General features: G+C 41.2%; 1 protein-coding gene across 1 annotated transcript; it reads left to right on the forward strand.

The window, feature by feature from the left end:
- The first annotated feature begins 130 nt into the window (after positions 1 to 130).
- gldc (glycine dehydrogenase (decarboxylating)) lies at positions 131 to 16,491 on the forward strand. The gene is made up of 25 exons (XM_069682875.1): positions 131 to 468; positions 639 to 717; positions 3,724 to 3,859; positions 4,250 to 4,414; positions 4,573 to 4,650; positions 4,831 to 4,978; positions 5,796 to 5,992; positions 6,087 to 6,183; positions 6,396 to 6,501; positions 6,721 to 6,860; positions 7,104 to 7,184; positions 7,321 to 7,418; positions 8,236 to 8,320; positions 8,414 to 8,455; positions 8,577 to 8,719; positions 9,440 to 9,515; positions 11,398 to 11,523; positions 11,761 to 11,910; positions 12,785 to 12,897; positions 13,121 to 13,262; positions 13,741 to 13,852; positions 13,965 to 14,060; positions 14,224 to 14,396; positions 14,493 to 14,573; positions 15,541 to 16,491. Exons 1-25 carry the CDS (start codon positions 181 to 183, stop codon positions 15,679 to 15,681), a joined length of 3,093 nt encoding a protein of 1,030 aa, XP_069538976.1. The 5' UTR covers positions 131 to 180; the 3' UTR covers positions 15,682 to 16,491.
- Positions 16,492 to 18,901: the final 2,410 nt, after the last annotated feature.

Genomic DNA, 18,901 nt, shown 5'->3' on the forward strand with positions numbered 1-18,901 from the left:
TCCTCTCTGATTGGTCCGCTCTTGTGCAACTGTGCAGTTGTATAAACTCTGCAGTTTGAAGGAGTTGGCAGAGTCTCTTGCAGGGATCGCATCAGTCTCAGTGGGGGGAAACTCTGCTGAGCGAGGGGAGGACAAGGCGTCACTAGTTTTTGCAGACTTGTCTTGCAAAGTGATTTAGAGATGCAGAGCTGCGCCAAGTCCTGGGGGATCTTCTTGGCCAAGTCGGTGAATCCCAGCGCACCGTGCAGGCATCTGAGTGACAAGAGCCGCGTGGTTTGGAAACTTCAGTGCAGGATCCGAAACAGCGGGGCATCCCTCACAACAGCAGCCCGGGGTCTGAGGACGTCTGCGGCCGTGTCCTCCAGGCAGATAGAGAGGATTTTACCCAGACATGATGATTTTGCAGAGAGGCACATCGGTCCAGGTGAGAGGGAGAAGAGAGAAATGCTGGATGCTTTGGGAGTCGAGGTAAGATTTATTTATCATTCCGCTGAAATTAGGCGCTAAACATGCTTTCCTTTGTCATTAAACTACCTTTAAGGAAGAAAACATGCTTTTAGCTTAAATGTACAATAACTTGTTATTTATTGCCATGCTTTGTTTGCTTTTATCTATTAAAATTATTTTTCTTCACACAGACGATCGACCAGTTGATCGAAAACACAGTTCCGTCATCCATTCGCATTCAGCGGAGTATGAAAATGGATGATCCAGTCTGTAAGTTTATTCATATCTAAATATATATATTCAAGCCTAAATATAACAACCTCATTATAGGACATTTACATCCTAATGATAAAAAGCTGCATGATCAAACTCGATGAAATAGTGCCAATTTAAAATGCAGAATATCATCAAAATACAAGATATTCATGCACCTCGGCTCCATCTATTCTGCTCTGGAGCTCTTCCCACATGAATCGGGCGCTGAATGGAGACAAGTGAGTGGCTGAAATGTAGGTTGCACCTCTATTGTGTGCCGCGGAGCGCTCTGCCTCTGTTAAGTCTTCCTTTGAACATATTAGGAGTTGTTTTTGCGAAACTCGGCGAGCGGCACCAATCTCCTGTTGGGAAGCCGATGCTCATAGGATGGCAACTGGAGTGTAAAGTTTAGCCCTGAGCTCCGGTCCCAAGTCCAGTTCAATCTGGTTACAGCGTTCACATTACATCACAGCCGAGGGGGTTCCTAATAAGGTGACTTCAGTGTCTTTTGCATGGATGTTTTTTTCAATCCTATGCAATGTGTGTACATATCAGCAGAATTAACACGGTGTTCCCGTCAAACGAGTTTATTTTGCTTTGAAAAAACAAGCTCGAGGCGGTTTTATGAGGAGATTACAGTGAAACAATGACGGAGATAAGACAGGGAATTTAGCCAATTAGCTACAGTAGTAGATATAAAATCAGTTTCATGTCTGTCAGCTGTAAACCATGGTGAAATATGAATAAATTATGACTGCCCACTGAAATAATACGTTTTGAAATGCAAATTAGAGTGAGGCTTATGCTAATTTGTTGTACAGGGGCTGTTAATGCTGTCATTATTTGAGTGCAGCATGGTTGAAATCAACATATTAGTAACAACTACTGATATCTTTTCTAGTAACAAAACATCACATGAAATGTCAGATATATACAATATCATATCCAACAACAACAATCAAAGTTCATTAGAATTTTTTACTGGTAACAGGAAACATGAGATAAAACCAGCAGTAACTTAAGTTAGTTCACTTTAATCACAGTGTGCTTGAAATAATCAAAATGAATCTGACCATTATTTCTATCATCAGTTAATCTGGAAATATCGTTGTCATTGCTGGGAGTTCATCAATCAAGTGGGATTAAATACTGACTAATATCCAAACAGCCAAAGGTCTTCAGTTCACTGAAAGATGATAAACAAAGACTTGCATAGACTTTCATTCACATTCGATTTAATATAAGGTGACTTCAGACACCATGTGCTAATTGTGCACGATAAGTAAATGCTGACATGGCACTTTTGCATGACTTTGCTGCCATAAACTCTAGTCACTGATTTGACAGTAGAAACAGTCATTCAGCTTTAACCCCAGAGAGATCTGCTGGAAAATCCAACATTAAGGAAAGAAGATCCTCAGGTACTTTTTCTTCTCTGCTCCGCCCTCGTGTCAGCCCCATCTCTCTGACTCTGTCAGGTTTCATAATGCGACAAGCCATGCTGAAGGAACAAACTGGAGGCCGAGCTGGTTTTCTGCTTGTTCAGCTTTGGAGGGCTTCAGTTTGCAAAGCCAGCGAGGGATTCTCTCTTCAACAATAGACCTCCTGGATGCTTCTGAATCAGGCTTTTTTAGCTGCCCTGTAGAACTCTGGGACCATGGGAAAGCAGTCCTCCCTACTGAAACAAACTCTCACACACACACACACAGAAATACACACTAACAGCTCACCCTGAACCTGCTGATAATCCCAAGTCACTGCGTTTTCATTTCCCGGACTGAGTTTGGCTGATTCACCCGCTTCTGCAAAGTTAAGCCTGATGAAGAAGCTGTAAATATCCTCTTGTATACTGGCTGCAGTCTCTCTCACCACCGGGGACTCGGAGGTGTCTTTCTTTTCCAAAAACAGGAGTAGTCAGAGCTTTCGGTTCAGACGGGCCGTATTGTCCATTCCTTGGAGTTGCTAGGCAGCCAGGAAGGCCAGAGGAATCTCACAGTGGTTGTGTACTGGCAGAGCTTCCTTACAGCAGTGGGGAATGAGGCTAAATAACTGGCTATAGCAGAAGAAACCATTGAGGTAGTCTTTAGAGTCTGGAAATAGTTATAATTTGATTAATTCAGTTTTACTTTTGGAGACTGAAGTGTTTGTTGTGAGTCCTGAGAGGTTTCTTTATGTTTACTGTAACTGAAGGCACGCCACTCTGATCTTTGTTATCTTGTTAATTATCCAGTCAGCTCCTCACATGAGAGACGAGATGCTGCTCATTGGACTTTTTGGCGTCTTGTTTGACATGTCAGTTTTATTTTTCTGGGTCGGACAGAAATGCAAACTAATTCTGCATTATAGTCAGGGGTTTAGTGATGCTACTTTAGCTTTATTCTTTCTGATTCCTCAACTCAGGCTATCCCCCAAACGTTGATTCCTGATCCGATATTAGCAATATTATTCCGCACATCAAATTCTCTATATCTTGCTACACTTGTTATAATTTTTTGTATGATTACATGAGGTCTGGGAAGAATGATTATCAACCCAGTGTGACTTAATAAATACAACTGATAACAGTCAAATCTAAAGTTTATAATTGAATCAACAAAGAAACTATTTAATCGGGGTTTGATCATATCTAGGTGACACCCACTCTGTTTGATTAGGTCAGTTTTTGTCCATATGAGGTGGCTCAGATCAGAGCATCAATAGTGTGATTGTATCACTGGATATATGTTTCTGATTTTGCAATATATTTTGTAAATAAGGATTAAATAACAGAACAGAAATGTTTATTTTTGGTTTAATCCAGTGACTTTAGGGAAACAAGTGTGAAATACTTGGAATAAAAAATCAAGTTACTTCCTTTTAAAAGAGCAAATGATCATGTAAAAATGAGGTAGAAATATCTCTACAAATCATTCCAAAAATTGAAAGTCTGCCAGTAAAGTCATCCTACCCCACCAAGTCGTGTCATAAAGCGGAGACTAGAAAAAGACCAAATTATAATCAGAAAAAAACTTTCTTTTCCAGGTGAGAATGAGATCCTGGAGTCCCTGCAGAAGATTGCAGCACAGAACAAAGTATGGAGGTCCTACATCGGGATGGGCTACTACAACTGCTCAGTACCTCCACCCATCCAGCGTAATCTCCTGGAGAATTCAGGCTGGTGAGTGCCCTCAGGTGACCCTCCCCATAGAGAGGACCTTATTGAAATTGGAAGTGCTGTGAGCTTGTCTCCTCTAATGATCAGTGTGGCTGCTTATTTAAAGATAAATTGCTGTGCTACAGAGTAACGTGCCTCTCATAGGAAGTCTTGTGACTTCACTAAAATGAGAGCAGATGATGTGCTTCTCTCCTGCTCTCTGCTGAAGTAGACTTTCCTTCCCCCGAATCCAAATCACCCACCATTCCCCCCATTTCTCCAAAATCCCAGGTCGGGGGAGTAGCACAATGCATTCCACTGCCCCGACTCGGTTCCTTGAATACCACCAACTTGTGCTATTGTCTTCGTGCCCAGACTCGCTCTGTTGACTCATTGTGTCTGTCTTGTCCTCAGGGTGACTCAGTACACACCCTACCAACCAGAGGTCTCTCAGGGTCGCCTGGAGTCGCTCCTCAACTATCAGACCATGATCTGTGACATCACGGGCTTGCCTGTGGCCAACGCCTCCCTGCTGGATGAGGGGACGGCCGCTGCTGAGGCTATGCAGCTCTGCCACAGGTGCTAACAAGCTAACCTACTATAGATCACACACTTAATCAATGAAGAGGGGAATAATCTTTGCTACTCAGGTCAAAAAGAAACTAGTGCAACTTTGTGATTAAGTATCCACAAGATGAAACTAGTGGTAACTCTGTTTTCATGTTTAACCCTCACAGACAGAACAAAAGAAGGACCTTCTACATTGACCCTCGCTGCCATCCACAGACCATTGCTGTGGTGCAGACCAGAGCCAAGTATGTTTGTATACTCGCACACAATCAATGTATGAGCTTTCCTAAAAATATCAATGGGCCACACAGGAAATATGGTTTATTGCATTAATTACCACTGAGCAGGACACAGAAGTGTCTTCATACAGCCTCACTACCATGTATTATAGAGAAACAAACACTATATTAACTCTGATTTTGCAGCTACATTGGAGTGAAAACTGTGCTGAAGCTGCCTCATGAGATGGACTTCAGTGGGAAGGATGTGACTGGCGTGCTCTTCCAGTATCCAGACACTGACGGCAAGGTGGAGGACTTCACAGCTCTTGTGGACCGAGCACACAAAGGAGGGGTAAGACCGCTACAACCGCAAAAACAAAAGAAGAAGCATAACAAACATGCTTTCAGGATACTGTGCAAATAGGTGGTTGAGACCGGAAAGCAGAATTTAAAGGGGGGTATTATGCTAATTTCCAGCTTCATATTTCACTCTGTGATACCTGTGGGGTAGCTTAGCATAATTTACAGTTAAAAAAAACTCCTAATTTTTCTCACGCTGCTGCTCTGTGCAGGCCCTCATACAGTCTCTATCTGAACGACTCAGTCAGCTCTGTCCCTTTAAGAAACCCTGGCCATACAAGCCCACTTTCTTCTGATTGGCCAGCTCTCCGAAGCCTGCTATGTGACGTCACAAAGTGCAACGTGTAGAAAAAACGATGTGAAACCTGTTGTTCACAGCAGCCTGCAGACTGAGCTGAGAAGCCTGGGGATTACTGCAACATACTTTAACCTACAGATTTGAAACTTCACCCACTTTTACTATGGACATCCAATATTGTAACATTATATACATGTCTTAAAATGTGAAACAGTTTAATACCCCGTCTTTAAATGATTAAACTTGAATGAGAAAAATTTTATAGATTACAAACATTGTACTAAACTTGTCGGTTGGGACGCGATTCCCATCACCTCCACATAAAGCATTATGCCGAAGACACTGTAGTATATCTACATGGAAGAATCGACCATATGCTGCTTGAAATCGGGGTTGGAATGTACATGAATAAGTTTCAAGATTGTTTTGAGGTTGAACTTGACAAAGGAAGTGCTTTATGTGTCAGAATAGTTGTCTTTTTATGATAAACCATGGTTCTGTCCCTGTCCAGGCGCTGGCTTGCTGTGCCACAGATCTGTTGGCGCTCTGCGTGCTGCGTCCTCCCGGAGAGTTTGGCGTTGACATCGCACTGGGCAGCTCACAGAGGTTTGGGGTTCCTCTCTGCTACGGTGGCCCCCACGCTGCCTTCTTCGCTGTAAAAGACAACCTGGTCCGGATGATGCCTGGGAGAATGGTCGGAGTCACCAGGTGAGACACAGAAATAAGTCGCCATCATATATAAACCAATTAACAAAAAGCTTTGTCCAGGCGCAGTCTAAAAAGTTATGTCTTTATGTTTCAGAGACGCAGCTGGTAAGGAGGTGTATCGGCTCGCTTTGCAGACCAGAGAGCAGCACATTCGTAGAGACAAAGCTACCAGCAACATTTGCACTGCACAGGTATGATAGTTTTCACAAACAAATACAACAAGTAAAGTGGCATCATTAATTATTGGAGAAAATGTGTTTTAATTTGTAGTTGTTGTCAATCAATGAACTGGCCTGGATTTTTTAAATTCAGTAATAAGTGATTGTCGATTTTGTGTTATTGTATGTTTTTTGACCAAATTGCCAAATTTTTTAATCTCTATTTTTTAACATCTGACTCTCAGGCTCTGCTGGCCAACATGGCTGCTATGTTTGCTCTGTATCACGGTCCTCAAGGACTCAAACACATCGCTGAGAGGACACACAATGCTGCTCTCATCCTTGCTGAAGGTAAATCTGACTCAAATTCAATCAAACTTTATTTAAGTAGCACCATAAGTGTCGTTTTTTTTGTTGATATCCTTCCATGACTACATCTGACACATTGTGGACGAAGGATTAGTCAACATACTGTACAGAGACCAATACAAACAGACTCTCATTCAGTTATTTCTCCACTTAAAGAATGCCCTGCTACTGTATGTAACTGTTCCCTCTTTGTGTCTGAAGGTCTGAAGAGAGCAGGACACCGGCTTCACAGTGAAATGTTCTTCGACACGCTGAAGATCAACTGTAGCGTCGCAGCCAAAGACATCTTTGAGAGAGCCAAGCAGAGAGAGATCAACCTGAGAGTCTACAATGAGGGAGTGGTGAGAACTAAAATCATGTTCCTTAAAAAGCAACATTTTAAAATGATATGAAACACTGGGGATGGATCAGTTTTTATTTGCAAGCAATGTATTGCTTTTACTAAAAACAAGCTAATGTTAAAACTATATTTTACCGTACTTTACCCACGTCAGTCATTCTGAAATGATGTACAATGCTTGATGAAAGGCTTGAGGAGCTTCAGAAGCATGCTGTTAAAAAGGTTGTAATCTCTCTGTCCACAGTTGGGTGTCTCTCTGGATGAGACGGTGACTGAGAGGGACCTGGATGACCTGCTCTGGGTCTTTGGTTGTGAATCTTCAGCTGTAAGTTTCACTGTTGTCATTTAGACTTTGTAATAAGCTTCAAACTTGTCTTTGCTTCAGGATGACAAATGGATTATTATTTATAGAAGAAGCTTTTAAGTAAAACTGTCATTAATCTTAAATGCTACACTTGCAGGAGCTGATCGCTGAGAAGATGGGTGAGCGGGTGAAGGGGATTGTGGGAAGTCCTTTCAAGAGGACGAGCAAGTACCTCACGCATCAGGTCTTCAACAGGTGGGAATTTTCAGTTAAAACTCTCACAACACTTTTGCAGCGTAGCATTATTCCAATGATAAACTGGACTCAGACATGATACCACTTTTATGACTTTATGACATGTTTGGCTACAAATATTAGATTATGAGGTTCCATATTAATATCGTTGTACTATGTAATCAGCACGTTACATAACAGACACAATGTGTCGTTCACTACTGAGCGTCTAACATGCTGATTTTCCTCCTGGTGTTAAACTGGTTTTGTTTGTGGCAAAACAAACATGTTAGTTGGCTTTAGAGCATTTCAAATACTCAGTCTTAAAACATTTTCACACAATATTTGTGCCACAAACCTCTACTGCTCTTGATAAGCATGGTAAGCATAAGTATTTATGCTAACTGATGATCCCACAAGATCTGGGTCAAGTTATTATATATAAATAAAGTTGTGCTGTTTCAGAGGAAGAAAAATAGACTTTTTTTAAAGCATTCTAATGATTTTTTTCCTGCTGGATATATTAACAATAGTTGTGTTTTAACTTAGAAACCCAGGCATCTCTCTTGGCTCCTAATAGTGGAACATATTATCTTTTATTGGTGCCATAAAGACAGTCTGGTATCAGGGCTCCTCATGTCTTAAGTCCTCTACTATCTGACTATAATTATTGCAACATACTTTTTTGGCTTCATCCAACGTCCAACTAATGAATTCAGTAATGAGGCAACTGGTATTAACTTTGCATTCATGTAGTGACATATTAAATACTGGAATCAGGGAATAAACGGCTATAATTAATCCTACTTCTGTCTTTCTGATGAATCCTTGATTCCAGTTACCATTCAGAGACCAACATTGTGCGATACATGAAGCGTCTTGAGAACAAGGACATCTCCCTAGTGCACAGCATGATCCCACTGGTCAGTACTAAACATGATTTGCAAACAACTGATATTTACATCATGACATATTTGAGAGTTTTGTGGTAGTAAAACGTTATTTTTCTTCTTTAGGGCTCCTGCACAATGAAGCTGAACAGTTCTTCAGAGCTCATGGTGAGTAATCCAGTAGATCAGATTAACACACACACCTTTCAAGATGTGTGTGAGACAGCTGGGAAAGTTTTTTGAAGCCAGTTTTAAAGGTTGCTTTCACAGCCATTCTCTCATTCTTCAGCCAATCACCTGGAAGGAGTTTGCCAACATCCACCCCTTCGTGCCTCTGGATCAGGCCGATGGCTACCAGAAGCTGTTCAGACAGCTGGAGAAGGACCTCTGTGAGGTGACGGGCTATGACAACATCTCCTTCCAGCCAAACAGGTAAGAACCACCTTTATTGCACCACAAATTTGCATTCTCTGAGTCCAGACCTGCACCTGAATGCTGCGACACATTTAGGCAGGGGTGCTTACTGTACCGAATCACAAAGCATTGAGAAACCCCCGATGTCTTTAGCGGCTTTGAAACATTTTTACTTTTATTCCCTAAAAAATATGATGAATGTTTCTTTAAACTTTTCCTCTCTGTCACCTCTGAAGAAGCCATTCACTTTGGGTTTAAGGTGTAAATTTTTTCCTTTTTAACCCCAGATGTCTGATGGAGAGAAAACTCCATTAAACCAATGTTTTTGAAATTGCTTTTGTCTGAAGATAGTTAACTTTTTTGGCCATTATATATGGGATATTTGCTTAAAAAAACAGGATGCGTTCTTTGATTTTCCCTTTGTGTCCTGGACTCTGTAGTTTGTTTCACATTGCAGTCAGTATTAAGTACTCAGTAGTAGGTAAGAACTCCATGCTTCATATTTCAGGTTGCAGCCGATAGCGCACACACCCACCTCTGCCGTCTATCACCACTTATCAGCAGCAGAGACGAATAGCACATAGGCCAGTAGTTATCATGCTGCCAGCTTTCCATCCCACCTGTAACCAGTCCCCTTTTGGTAATGTGTGCGGGCTGCTCTTTGAACTGTGCTGAGGTAAGGATGTTTGTACGTGTGTAGTACATGACCTGTGTGTGTGTGTTCGCCTTGTGTTGCAGTGGTGCTCAGGGAGAATACGCCGGCCTGGCTGCCATAAAAGCCTACCTGAACTCAAAGGGAGAGAGTGCAAGAAGTGTAAGTGAACTGGAACCCAGTTGGGCCCCAATTATACCAAAAAAATCACAGTTCTTTATGTTATTTGGAAGTTATCAGGATATCAGGAACACCTAAAAACTGTTACCCAACACAAATTGGATTAATTGATTTTCTCCAGATTATCTACACTAAAACAACACAAAGGAATGTGGTCTCCTGGGGTCTCTGCTTTTTGCTTGATAACCTCACAGTTATGATGACATAACTCCAGGAAGTCGCTGTTTCCATATGAAAAAATAGTCCCTCACATAACACACTGTAAATCCACAACCTGTCGCCCTTATTCTTTCTTCTTATATGGATTAAACAAATTAGAAATAACTTGTGAATGAATGAGCTTTAAAGGGGCGGGTAAGAAGATTGTTTCTTTTGGGCAGAGCCAGTCTTTATGCTAAGCTTAGCATAATGCTAACCTTCCTCTGGGTGCAGCTCCACATCCGATGCATAGACATGAGAGTGCTATCACGTGAACCTAACTTTTGGAAAGAAAGCAAATGATTTTCCTCATAATTTGAATCGAAATTTCCTTAAGGAAGGATTAAGGATTAAAGGACCCAAAGCCGAAATAATCCTCAAACTCAACTGAAGTTTAAATATCCGAAGCTTAGCTGCTGCAAAAACCTGATTGAACCTTCAGAAAAGATTAAAGTTCTTCTAAAGGCAATAAAGCAATTATTTAACTGCTGTTCTTACATGCATGTATATTGATATGAACCCAGTTACAGGGCTGATATCCAAGAATGATTTATCACCGGTTGTGTGTTTGATTATGCTGACTGCCAGCGTGCTGACAGAGGTTAATAAAGAGCACAAGTACATGCTTCCTATCAGCCTGGGGTCCTCACAATAAGAGTGACCTGTTGTATCCTGGGAACAATAAACCTGACATCACAGATTAACATGTTTGAGGTATTCTTGTTAGAAATTCCTTCAGTATCCTGACATGCTGATTGGCAGTAGCCTGAGCACACGGTGAGATAAGGCAGATTACAGACTGGCTGACTAAAGTATTTTTTCCTTCACTGTAATGTGGCCTTTGTTTTTAATGGCTCTCTCGTCGGTACATCTTAGATAGTGGCCTGATCTCTTGAAACAGTCAAGGTCCAAACTAACAGCCGTTAGTGCAAACAGAGGGGCTGAAAACGCTGTGATCCCACTATAGGCTCGCTGCTTTCAAGATTCCATATTTGGAGCTTTTAAGACTTTGCTGAGCCCGTCACATCGGTGACTTGCAGTTCTCTGTGTTTTCCCAGTCAGTCATTTGTCAATGTTGCCCAACCCACAGGACGCAATGCCCAGATTTCATGTGTGACTAAGTTGCAAAATGTCAGAAGTGTCGCCCTAATAAGGGATAAAATCAATTAATGACCTGGAGGCAGGTTACATATTAGTGTCAGAGTTGGGTGTTGGCTGATCAAAAATCAACCAAGAGCACTCTACTATAAACCTGCTCTATTTATACCTACATGTTTGTTTCATTCTTATTCTTATTTCTACAGTATCACTACCTGTATACCTGGTATTCATTAACAGTAAAGAGGCCAAGCCTGGACTCTTGTCTGTTTTGATTTTGATCATAATATAGTTTTGCTTTAAAGTGTTTGTCCGGAGCAGAAGTTTAGATTCAAACTTACCCAATGAGTTAAACTGTAATTATATTCACTACTACAAATTCCTTGGCTTTAATATATCACCTTCCTATCTCAATATGACACCATGTATATGGAATAGGGAGGAGGACATTTGCATAAAAGGCTTTAAATATATCTTCTTCATACTTTATATTATCATTTTATGCTAATCAAGGTATTTATTGTCCACTCTCTGTGCTGCTTCATTGATGTTTTTCTTTCACTACCAGGTCTGTCTGATCCCCAAATCAGCCCACGGCACCAACCCAGCGAGCGCTCAGATGGCCGGCATGAAGGTTCAGGTGGTGGAGGTGGACAAGGACGGCAACATCGACCTGGCACACCTGAAGGCCCTGGTAAGAGCAGGACTATTGTTCTATTTACTATGTCATGGTGTTTATCTGGTGTTTGCTTTGAGATTTAAAATCTTTTACAGAAAGTCTTTGATATGAATGTATTTAAAGGTGGAATTTGACATCTACAGCTGGTTTGTTTTCTTTTATTCATCATAGAAGTAAGGAGTCAACAACGCTCTATAATCCCATGTAGTAATAATGATGTTTTTATATCCTAAACTCTGCCCTCTCTTTTAGGTGGACAAACACAAGGCGAGTCTGGCAGCCATGATGATCACCTACCCTTCCACCTTTGGTGTGTTCGAGGAGCACATCGGAGATATTTGTGCTCTGATCCACGAGAACGGTGGCCAGGTGTACCTGGATGGAGCCAACATGAACGCCCAGGTGAGACAAGAACACCTCAACATAACGACATAGTGCTTTTTCATTAGTTTAAATCCTGCTTGTGTCAAGTGTAAAGTATTACCTGTGAGAGCTGAAGGCTAATAGGATAGAGGTTTATGGATGATTGTTATCATGCTGTAAATAGAAACCTTTGGTCCCTGTAATATGCAGATGATGTTTTTTACAACACGACTTCCTCCACCAATCACTGACAGGCTTACATGTCCTGCCCCCGCTGACTTTGAAGATGCAGACTCAGTCCTCTTTCACTGGTTGTATCCAGTCACATGACGCTATAATAATTTGGCAGATCAAATTAAGGCAGAATCTGAGATTACATCTATTTTTAAAATGATTTAACTTAAATAACTAAAAGGGTTATATCAGTGTATTTAATTATTTTACGTACGGTCTGACTCCTCTCTCCAGCCTGACTCACATTGCCTCTGTCTTCCTGCAACATCTCACATCCTGCAAGATGTCAGAGCCAGACTTCTCCTAAAGCGAGGATAAAGGATCTTACTCTCCTGACGACAGGATTATGTTGCAGCCATTATTTTACAGACACACTAAAAGAAATCTACTGGAGCAATTCCAATTTTTTTTCGTTCCATCTTGTCATTTGGACTCTAAAAATATGTCAGAATAGTGCACACGTTTAAAAACACATGAATTACCTTTTAATACAATTCGTCTTCCATCTGTAATGTCAACATTAGATATTCTTTACTCCAATTACCAGCAGTTTATAAGGTTTGAAATTGCTACTAGCCAAATGTTGGCTACAGTACTACTTTGTTTAAACCATCAAATAATTTCCATTTTCTTGTAACAGATTCAGTAATCTGGTTTAAAATAACCTGTTTTTTTCCAGGTGGGTCTGTGTCGTCCTGGAGATTACGGCTCTGACGTGTCTCATCTCAACCTGCACAAAACCTTCTGCATCCCTCACGGTGGAGGAGGACCCGGCATGGGGCCGATTGGAGTGTAAGTCTGAATAAAGACACACTTAAACTGGTGCACCTGAACATTTTGCCATTCTGCTTGGGTGCTAAATGTCCTGTAATCCTAACAGTGACTAATCTAATCCAGTTGCATGTTTATTCCATATATGCTGATCAACACAATTATTTAGCACCCCACTTTTTATCTTATTTTGTCTTTGAGACTTGACTGTATCTTCTCATGATATTCGTGTCCTCTTCCACAGGAAGGCCCACCTCGCGCCCTTCCTGCCGTGCCACCCGGTGGTCCCCATGCAGTCAGTCAACACCGGCAGCTCGCTGGGCACCATCAGCGCCGCCCCCTGGGGCTCCAGCGCCATCCTGCCGATCTCCTGGGCTTACATTAAGGTCTGCGCAGATTTTCATCTTGTTTATATCAACAGAACGCCATGTAATGTGTCTTATCAAAATATGAGCGTGAAGGACCTAGAAGTATTAAATCTGAAGTGATGGAGGATTTTAGATCTTTTAACTGCAGATTTTCACAGGAAACAAACAATAAACTGCATCTCATTTAATCCACTCAGCCTACTAGACCAGCACCAATAATTGTCAACATTTGTGAAGGAGGGAAAGTGAGACAGTGACAATGCATGAGAGGAGGAGGGAGCAGTATAAGTCACCTGGCAAACAAAGTGCAAAAGAATAACATTTTATATTTATAATCGATTAGCTGAACATCCTGTGGTGCAACACAGAAAAGAGCACTGAAAGGGAAAAGATCTACTGGCTCCTAAAGAGACTCTTTAATCTCACTTTTTTGTTAGGAAAACTCATTTTATGGGTGAAAATCACTAATAACATCACTTCTCTGTTCTGTGTTTAGATGATGGGATCGAAAGGACTCGTTCACGCTACCGAAGTGGCCATCCTCAACGCAAACTACATGGCCAAGAGGCTGGAAGGTCACTACAAGGTGCTCTTCAGAGGCAGGAAAGGTACGGCTGTGAAAGCATTTACTTCCCAGGGATTTTCAAAGACTGGAAGCTTCTGACAAATAAAATCAGCTAATGTTAAAGTTGTAAAATGTTCCGTTGTTGATCTTAACAGGTTTTGTAGCCCACGAGTTCATTCTGGATGTGAGGCCTTTCAAGAAGACGGCAAACATTGAGGCTGTCGATGTGGCCAAGAGGCTGCAGGATTATGGTCGGCTTAATAATATACATTCCTCTTTTCATCTCATACAAAACATGCTGTATCTAGTGAAAATGCCTTGTTCTGAACATTTGGTATGAACGATTGTGCCTGTGCTCATTGGCCAAATAAAAGTTGATTCTTATGTCTTTGTTGTTGTTGTGCTTGTGTCCAGGTTTCCATGCACCCACCATGTCGTGGCCCGTAGCCGGCACCCTCATGATCGAGCCCACAGAGTCTGAAGACAAAGCAGAGATGGACCGGTTCTGTGACGCTCTGCTCGGTATCCGGCAGGAGATCGCAGACATCGAGGAGGGAAGGATGGACTCTCGCATCAACCCGCTAAAGGTATGATACTGACTCGATTTTGTCTTTTTGTGTAGGTTGAAAAGATTAATTACAGTCGCTGATATCTGAGGTGTTCATGTGTGTGTTTGTTGGCAGATGGCTCCTCACTCTCTGGCCTGCATCTCCTCCTCCACCTGGGACAGACCTTACTCCAGGGAGCACGCTGCTTTCCCCCTGGTGAGTGTCCTCAACTCTCTGATACCAACACAAACTCCCTGCTTTAACTTTTCTGCATCACTGAAGGGGCTTGAGGTCAGGAATTCATTGTCTGTGTCGCCCTCTAGTGTTGAGAAGTTAGACCTGCAACAAAATTGCACTTCGTTTTATTGTTTATGGGAAACCTGAACAGAGATCAGCATAAAAAACATTTGAAGACTCACTCTCCGTGTCCAGTTTTCTGATCAATGATTTATTTTATTCAGTCTTTGTACAATAGCCTCTATAGCCTCACAAATATTGGGTAGTTTAATGATTATTACAACCAAACATTTTATAGACAAAATAATTTCTGTTGAAAATATTTGACTAATCAATGATTTTTAGTCTTACATTAAACCATTACATTTTTAAATATAGGTTGGGCAACCAAGACACTAAAAGGATGATCAGAATTATAAATGTTTAAATGAAGTCATTTCACAGTTTTTAAGTTAGTTAGTTAGTTGTTTGTGAAATGACTTGTATAAGTGTCCATAGTGTTTGCTACAGAAGCCCTGAGCGGACATGCATCCATACATTATATGAACTCCGTCTTTCCCGTGCCAACGAGTTAATTCTGGACGTTTTCTTGAGATCTCGACTCTTTTAACACGTTATGATGAGATAACGACACGGCACCACCGTAACGTCAGATGATCAAACTCGTATCCCCAGAGTTGTAAAAGCACAAAACAAACATAGAAACATGCTTATTAGTGTGGGCAATGGCAGCATGGTATGTCATGGTCTGTATATCACAGTGACCAGCCTGTTGTTCTGTTTTCTAGATAACCAGAAAATTATCTCGAGAAAACGACTAGAAATAACTATCACGGGAAACAGAGTAAATAAAGTGTATGGATGCATGTCCGCTAAGGGCTTCCGTAGTTTTTTTGCCATTACCTTATTTATTTTCACACTTCTCCTCCCTTTCTTTCTCTTCCAGCCCTTCATCAGGCCCGAGACCAAATTCTGGCCGAGCATCTCCAGGATTGACGACATCTACGGTGACCAGCACCTCGTGTGCACCTGCCCGCCCATGGAGTCCTACGAGTCTCCGTACGAGGAGAAGAGAGCCTCCTCATAGACGCTCCCCGTGCTCCAGTCCCAATGTCCGACCTTAGCTCTGAAACCTGACACCTGTTTGCTCAGTGAAAATGCAACAGCTTTGTAGAAGTGAGACACATTCGCTCACTTTTTCAATAATACTGTAAAATCAAATATTCCCAGGCTCGCCACAGCACAAAAACATGAAATTATATGCTGATATGGATATTTCATGGTTTTTCATATTAGCAGCGTCTGAATTGAGATTGATTCCTCTGCAGCTGATAGACACAAAAGGGTGTTCAAGTCTGTGAGGTGGACCTTGGGACCGGGCGTTGTCGTGGGGTTTTCTCCCTGCTCGAACTTTTTCAATGGACCAAAAGGTGCAACTTTTCCAGATTCAAAACAAGTGCACCCTCCGACATGAGGCCGCTCCGTAAAACACCTCTGACACACTGTGCTTCAAGCAGAGCACGGTTCATTCTTTGACTTCCTGCATCTATAAAAAAAGCCCTCTGTGCCTCAGTCTCTGTTTTGTAAAATAGATGCTTTGACTTTCCCTCTTTTTTCAGCAACCTGACAAACATAGGACGTAGTTTACTGTAGTTTACTTTTTTAATATCTGTTGTACGAAAATGTGTAATGTTATTTGTGACATTTGTTGACAGTGGATAAGAATAGTCTTAATGTTAATTTTAAATTAATTATTTTCTAATCTAAACTGTCTTTAGAAATGTGTCTGTATTAAACATTTGTTGTTAAATGTGTTCATGTTTTATGAAGACAAGGTGGCAACGCTGCCACCTGGTGGTGACTCTTCAATATTACACAATCTCATTGATAAACTGGTCTCATCAGGTCAAATTCAATCGGCCTTTTTTGTTTGTTCTCCTTTGCTCAAATATGAGATTTTTTTCTTGTCGTGGCTTGAGCTCAATGATTTGTTAAATTTACAGAAACATAATGTATGATTTTATTAACAAGTGAAGTCATTTTTAAGCAAAAACGCAAAATACTTTCTCAATTTGGAAGATTTGCAGCTTCTTGTTGAATATAATAATGAAACAAATATATTTCAATTAGGACCATTAACAAAACAAGTTATTTGTAGTAAATTGTGACAAGTATTTTTATTTATTTTCTGACATTTTGTAGACCAAACATTAAGAAAAATTAAGAAAACAGATCATTTGTTAATGAAAATAGTTGTCACTTTCAGCTTAACTAATCAACTCCTTTTTTTTATAGCCAAGTATCTTTTTGATTAATCAGTCGCTCCAAAAATGCCTTTATTAAAATAATTCTACTTAACGTTTCTTAAATCCCTCGTTAGCTCATTAAAATATCCGGGGTCCCTTTCAGAAAAGAGGTTCAACAAACCCTCAGTCTAACCCCGGACTGTGGTTTGACTTGCTCAGAGTTAAAATTCGCTGGCTTTTTGGTTTCAGGACAGCTGATCAGAGTTAGTTCAATCAACTCTGAGTAGGTTCAGCCGGAGTTAAAAGGCCAGCATTAATGGAGCCCCGATACCATGATTCACCATGGCAACGGTACACAAAAAGAGGTCCTCCTACGTCATACCAGTGGAGCTCAAAATCCTCATGCGGACGTTCAGCGAATACGAGCATGTTTTTAGAAACATAAAGTAACACGGCTGCAGCTGCAAAAGAGAGAGAAGCGGCGTGGGGGGCTGCTCGAGTAAATGCGCAAGTTTGAACTGGTCTATTTAAGCTAAAATTTATATTAATTTAGGAGCAATCCAGCGGGAGACAAACGTACATGGAAGCAGTTAAAAATAAAATACCAGAACATCATTCAAAGGTGCGGCTCAGGCAGAATAGGCTCATGGCTGAACGTGCATTAGCTTTATCCCTAACATGATGCTGACTTCACATACATTATAATTCGTGTTGATTAAACTGAATTGTGTTAGTTAAAAAAAAAAATCGATTTTATTTTATCATAAATATAAAAGACTTTTGCAAAGGGGTCAGAGCAGCACAGAGACGCAACGTTTCTTCTTTTAATTCGGTAACCGCTCAAACACGCGAGAGACGGGCTAAATGAATGAGGAAGTCGAATAAGGGTTTTATATTCTAGAGGGAGGAGACAGAGCGAAACTCTGAGTTTCCTGAAGAAAACCTGCTCGCGACTAGGTTAGGTTCACAGACACAGTTACCATAGTAACCAACTCAGAGTTAAAGTTACCTCTCTTTCTGAAACGGCAAACCCGAGGTTTCCCTCATTTCAGGTTTAACAAACCCGGGGTTTTCACTAAACCCGCTTTCTGAAACGGACCCCCGGTCTGAAACTCAGACATATTCAACATTCACATTTGAGAGACTAAAACTGAAACATTTTTGATTAAAAATTCAAAGACTTTTATTTCACGGTTCACACACAGCGTTACCTTTCCCAGTCCCACCGCACTGCCAACTGCGCATGCGTCACCCCCCGGATCACCTCCAAAACATATTTTCCGTAATGAACCAAGCGGCAACCTCCGGTGTTGAAAAATGAAGCCAATGCGGAAGTGCAAAAAACTGCAGTTCCTCGAGTGGCCACTTGAGGCTGGCTCCACAAAACAAGAAATAACATTACAGCAGGTGGGAAAATGCCCATTTTTACAGCAGAAATAAACATGTTTACAGCCTGGTACAAAAAACGGTTTTGTTTTAAATAGCTAATTTTATTGTTCAGGATAACTGTACGGGGGATGAATTTTTTTTATAACACACCCATTTTAATTATATTAAGCCTTAAATCATAGGGGCCGGATCACTTGATTGACAGGTGGATCCTGCTGGCTGTCTGCTAGACGTCAACACAGACACAGACACTGAGTTTAACTTCACCTGTTTGTGTTGTTGGAGACTTTTGCGGATTTTTTCATTCAAAGTTTGGACAAATAATCTCTCTGTGGGATTTATGGAACTTTATGGCTGTGCAAGAAGTCTGAGCTCCAGCTTTTCGGTGAGTTAAATGCTAGTGTTATTGTATTGAAATATTTTTAGCACTAATTAGCAGGTATACTGTGCTCCCTTTAGCTGCTTGTTAGCCTGTGCAGTGTTTATTTATTTAATCGTCGGTCAGTAAATAGGAGTCAGGAGTTGTTGGCGTTTCCCCGGAGAGATTACAGCGGACCGTAGTGATGAAGAGACCGGTTCTTTTAAGTTTCCCGTTACGTGTCGGCTCGCCGCTCTCTCACCGGGCAAGCGAGCAGCGAGTCCGCTACTTATTTAGTCTGATAACTAAACACC

This window comes from Semicossyphus pulcher, unplaced genomic scaffold (genome assembly GCF_022749685.1).
Source record: "Semicossyphus pulcher isolate SPU_LCO1_2020_fin unplaced genomic scaffold, fSemPul1.0.p SCAF_6, whole genome shotgun sequence".
Lineage (NCBI taxonomy): Eukaryota > Metazoa > Chordata > Actinopteri > Labriformes > Labridae > Semicossyphus > Semicossyphus pulcher.

Bases quoted from the DNA above. Each gene is read 5' to 3' on its own strand.
- gldc (XM_069682875.1), top strand. From the start codon at position 181: ATGCAGAGCTGCGCCAAGTCCTGGGGGATCTTCTTGGCCAAGTCGGTG. The intron at 718-3,723 runs GTAAGTTTATTC...TTTCTTTTCCAG, and splicing joins GAAAATGGATGATCCAGTCT to GTGAGAATGAGATCCTGGAG. The intron at 3,860-4,249 runs GTGAGTGCCCTC...TCTTGTCCTCAG, and splicing joins CTCCTGGAGAATTCAGGCTG to GGTGACTCAGTACACACCCT.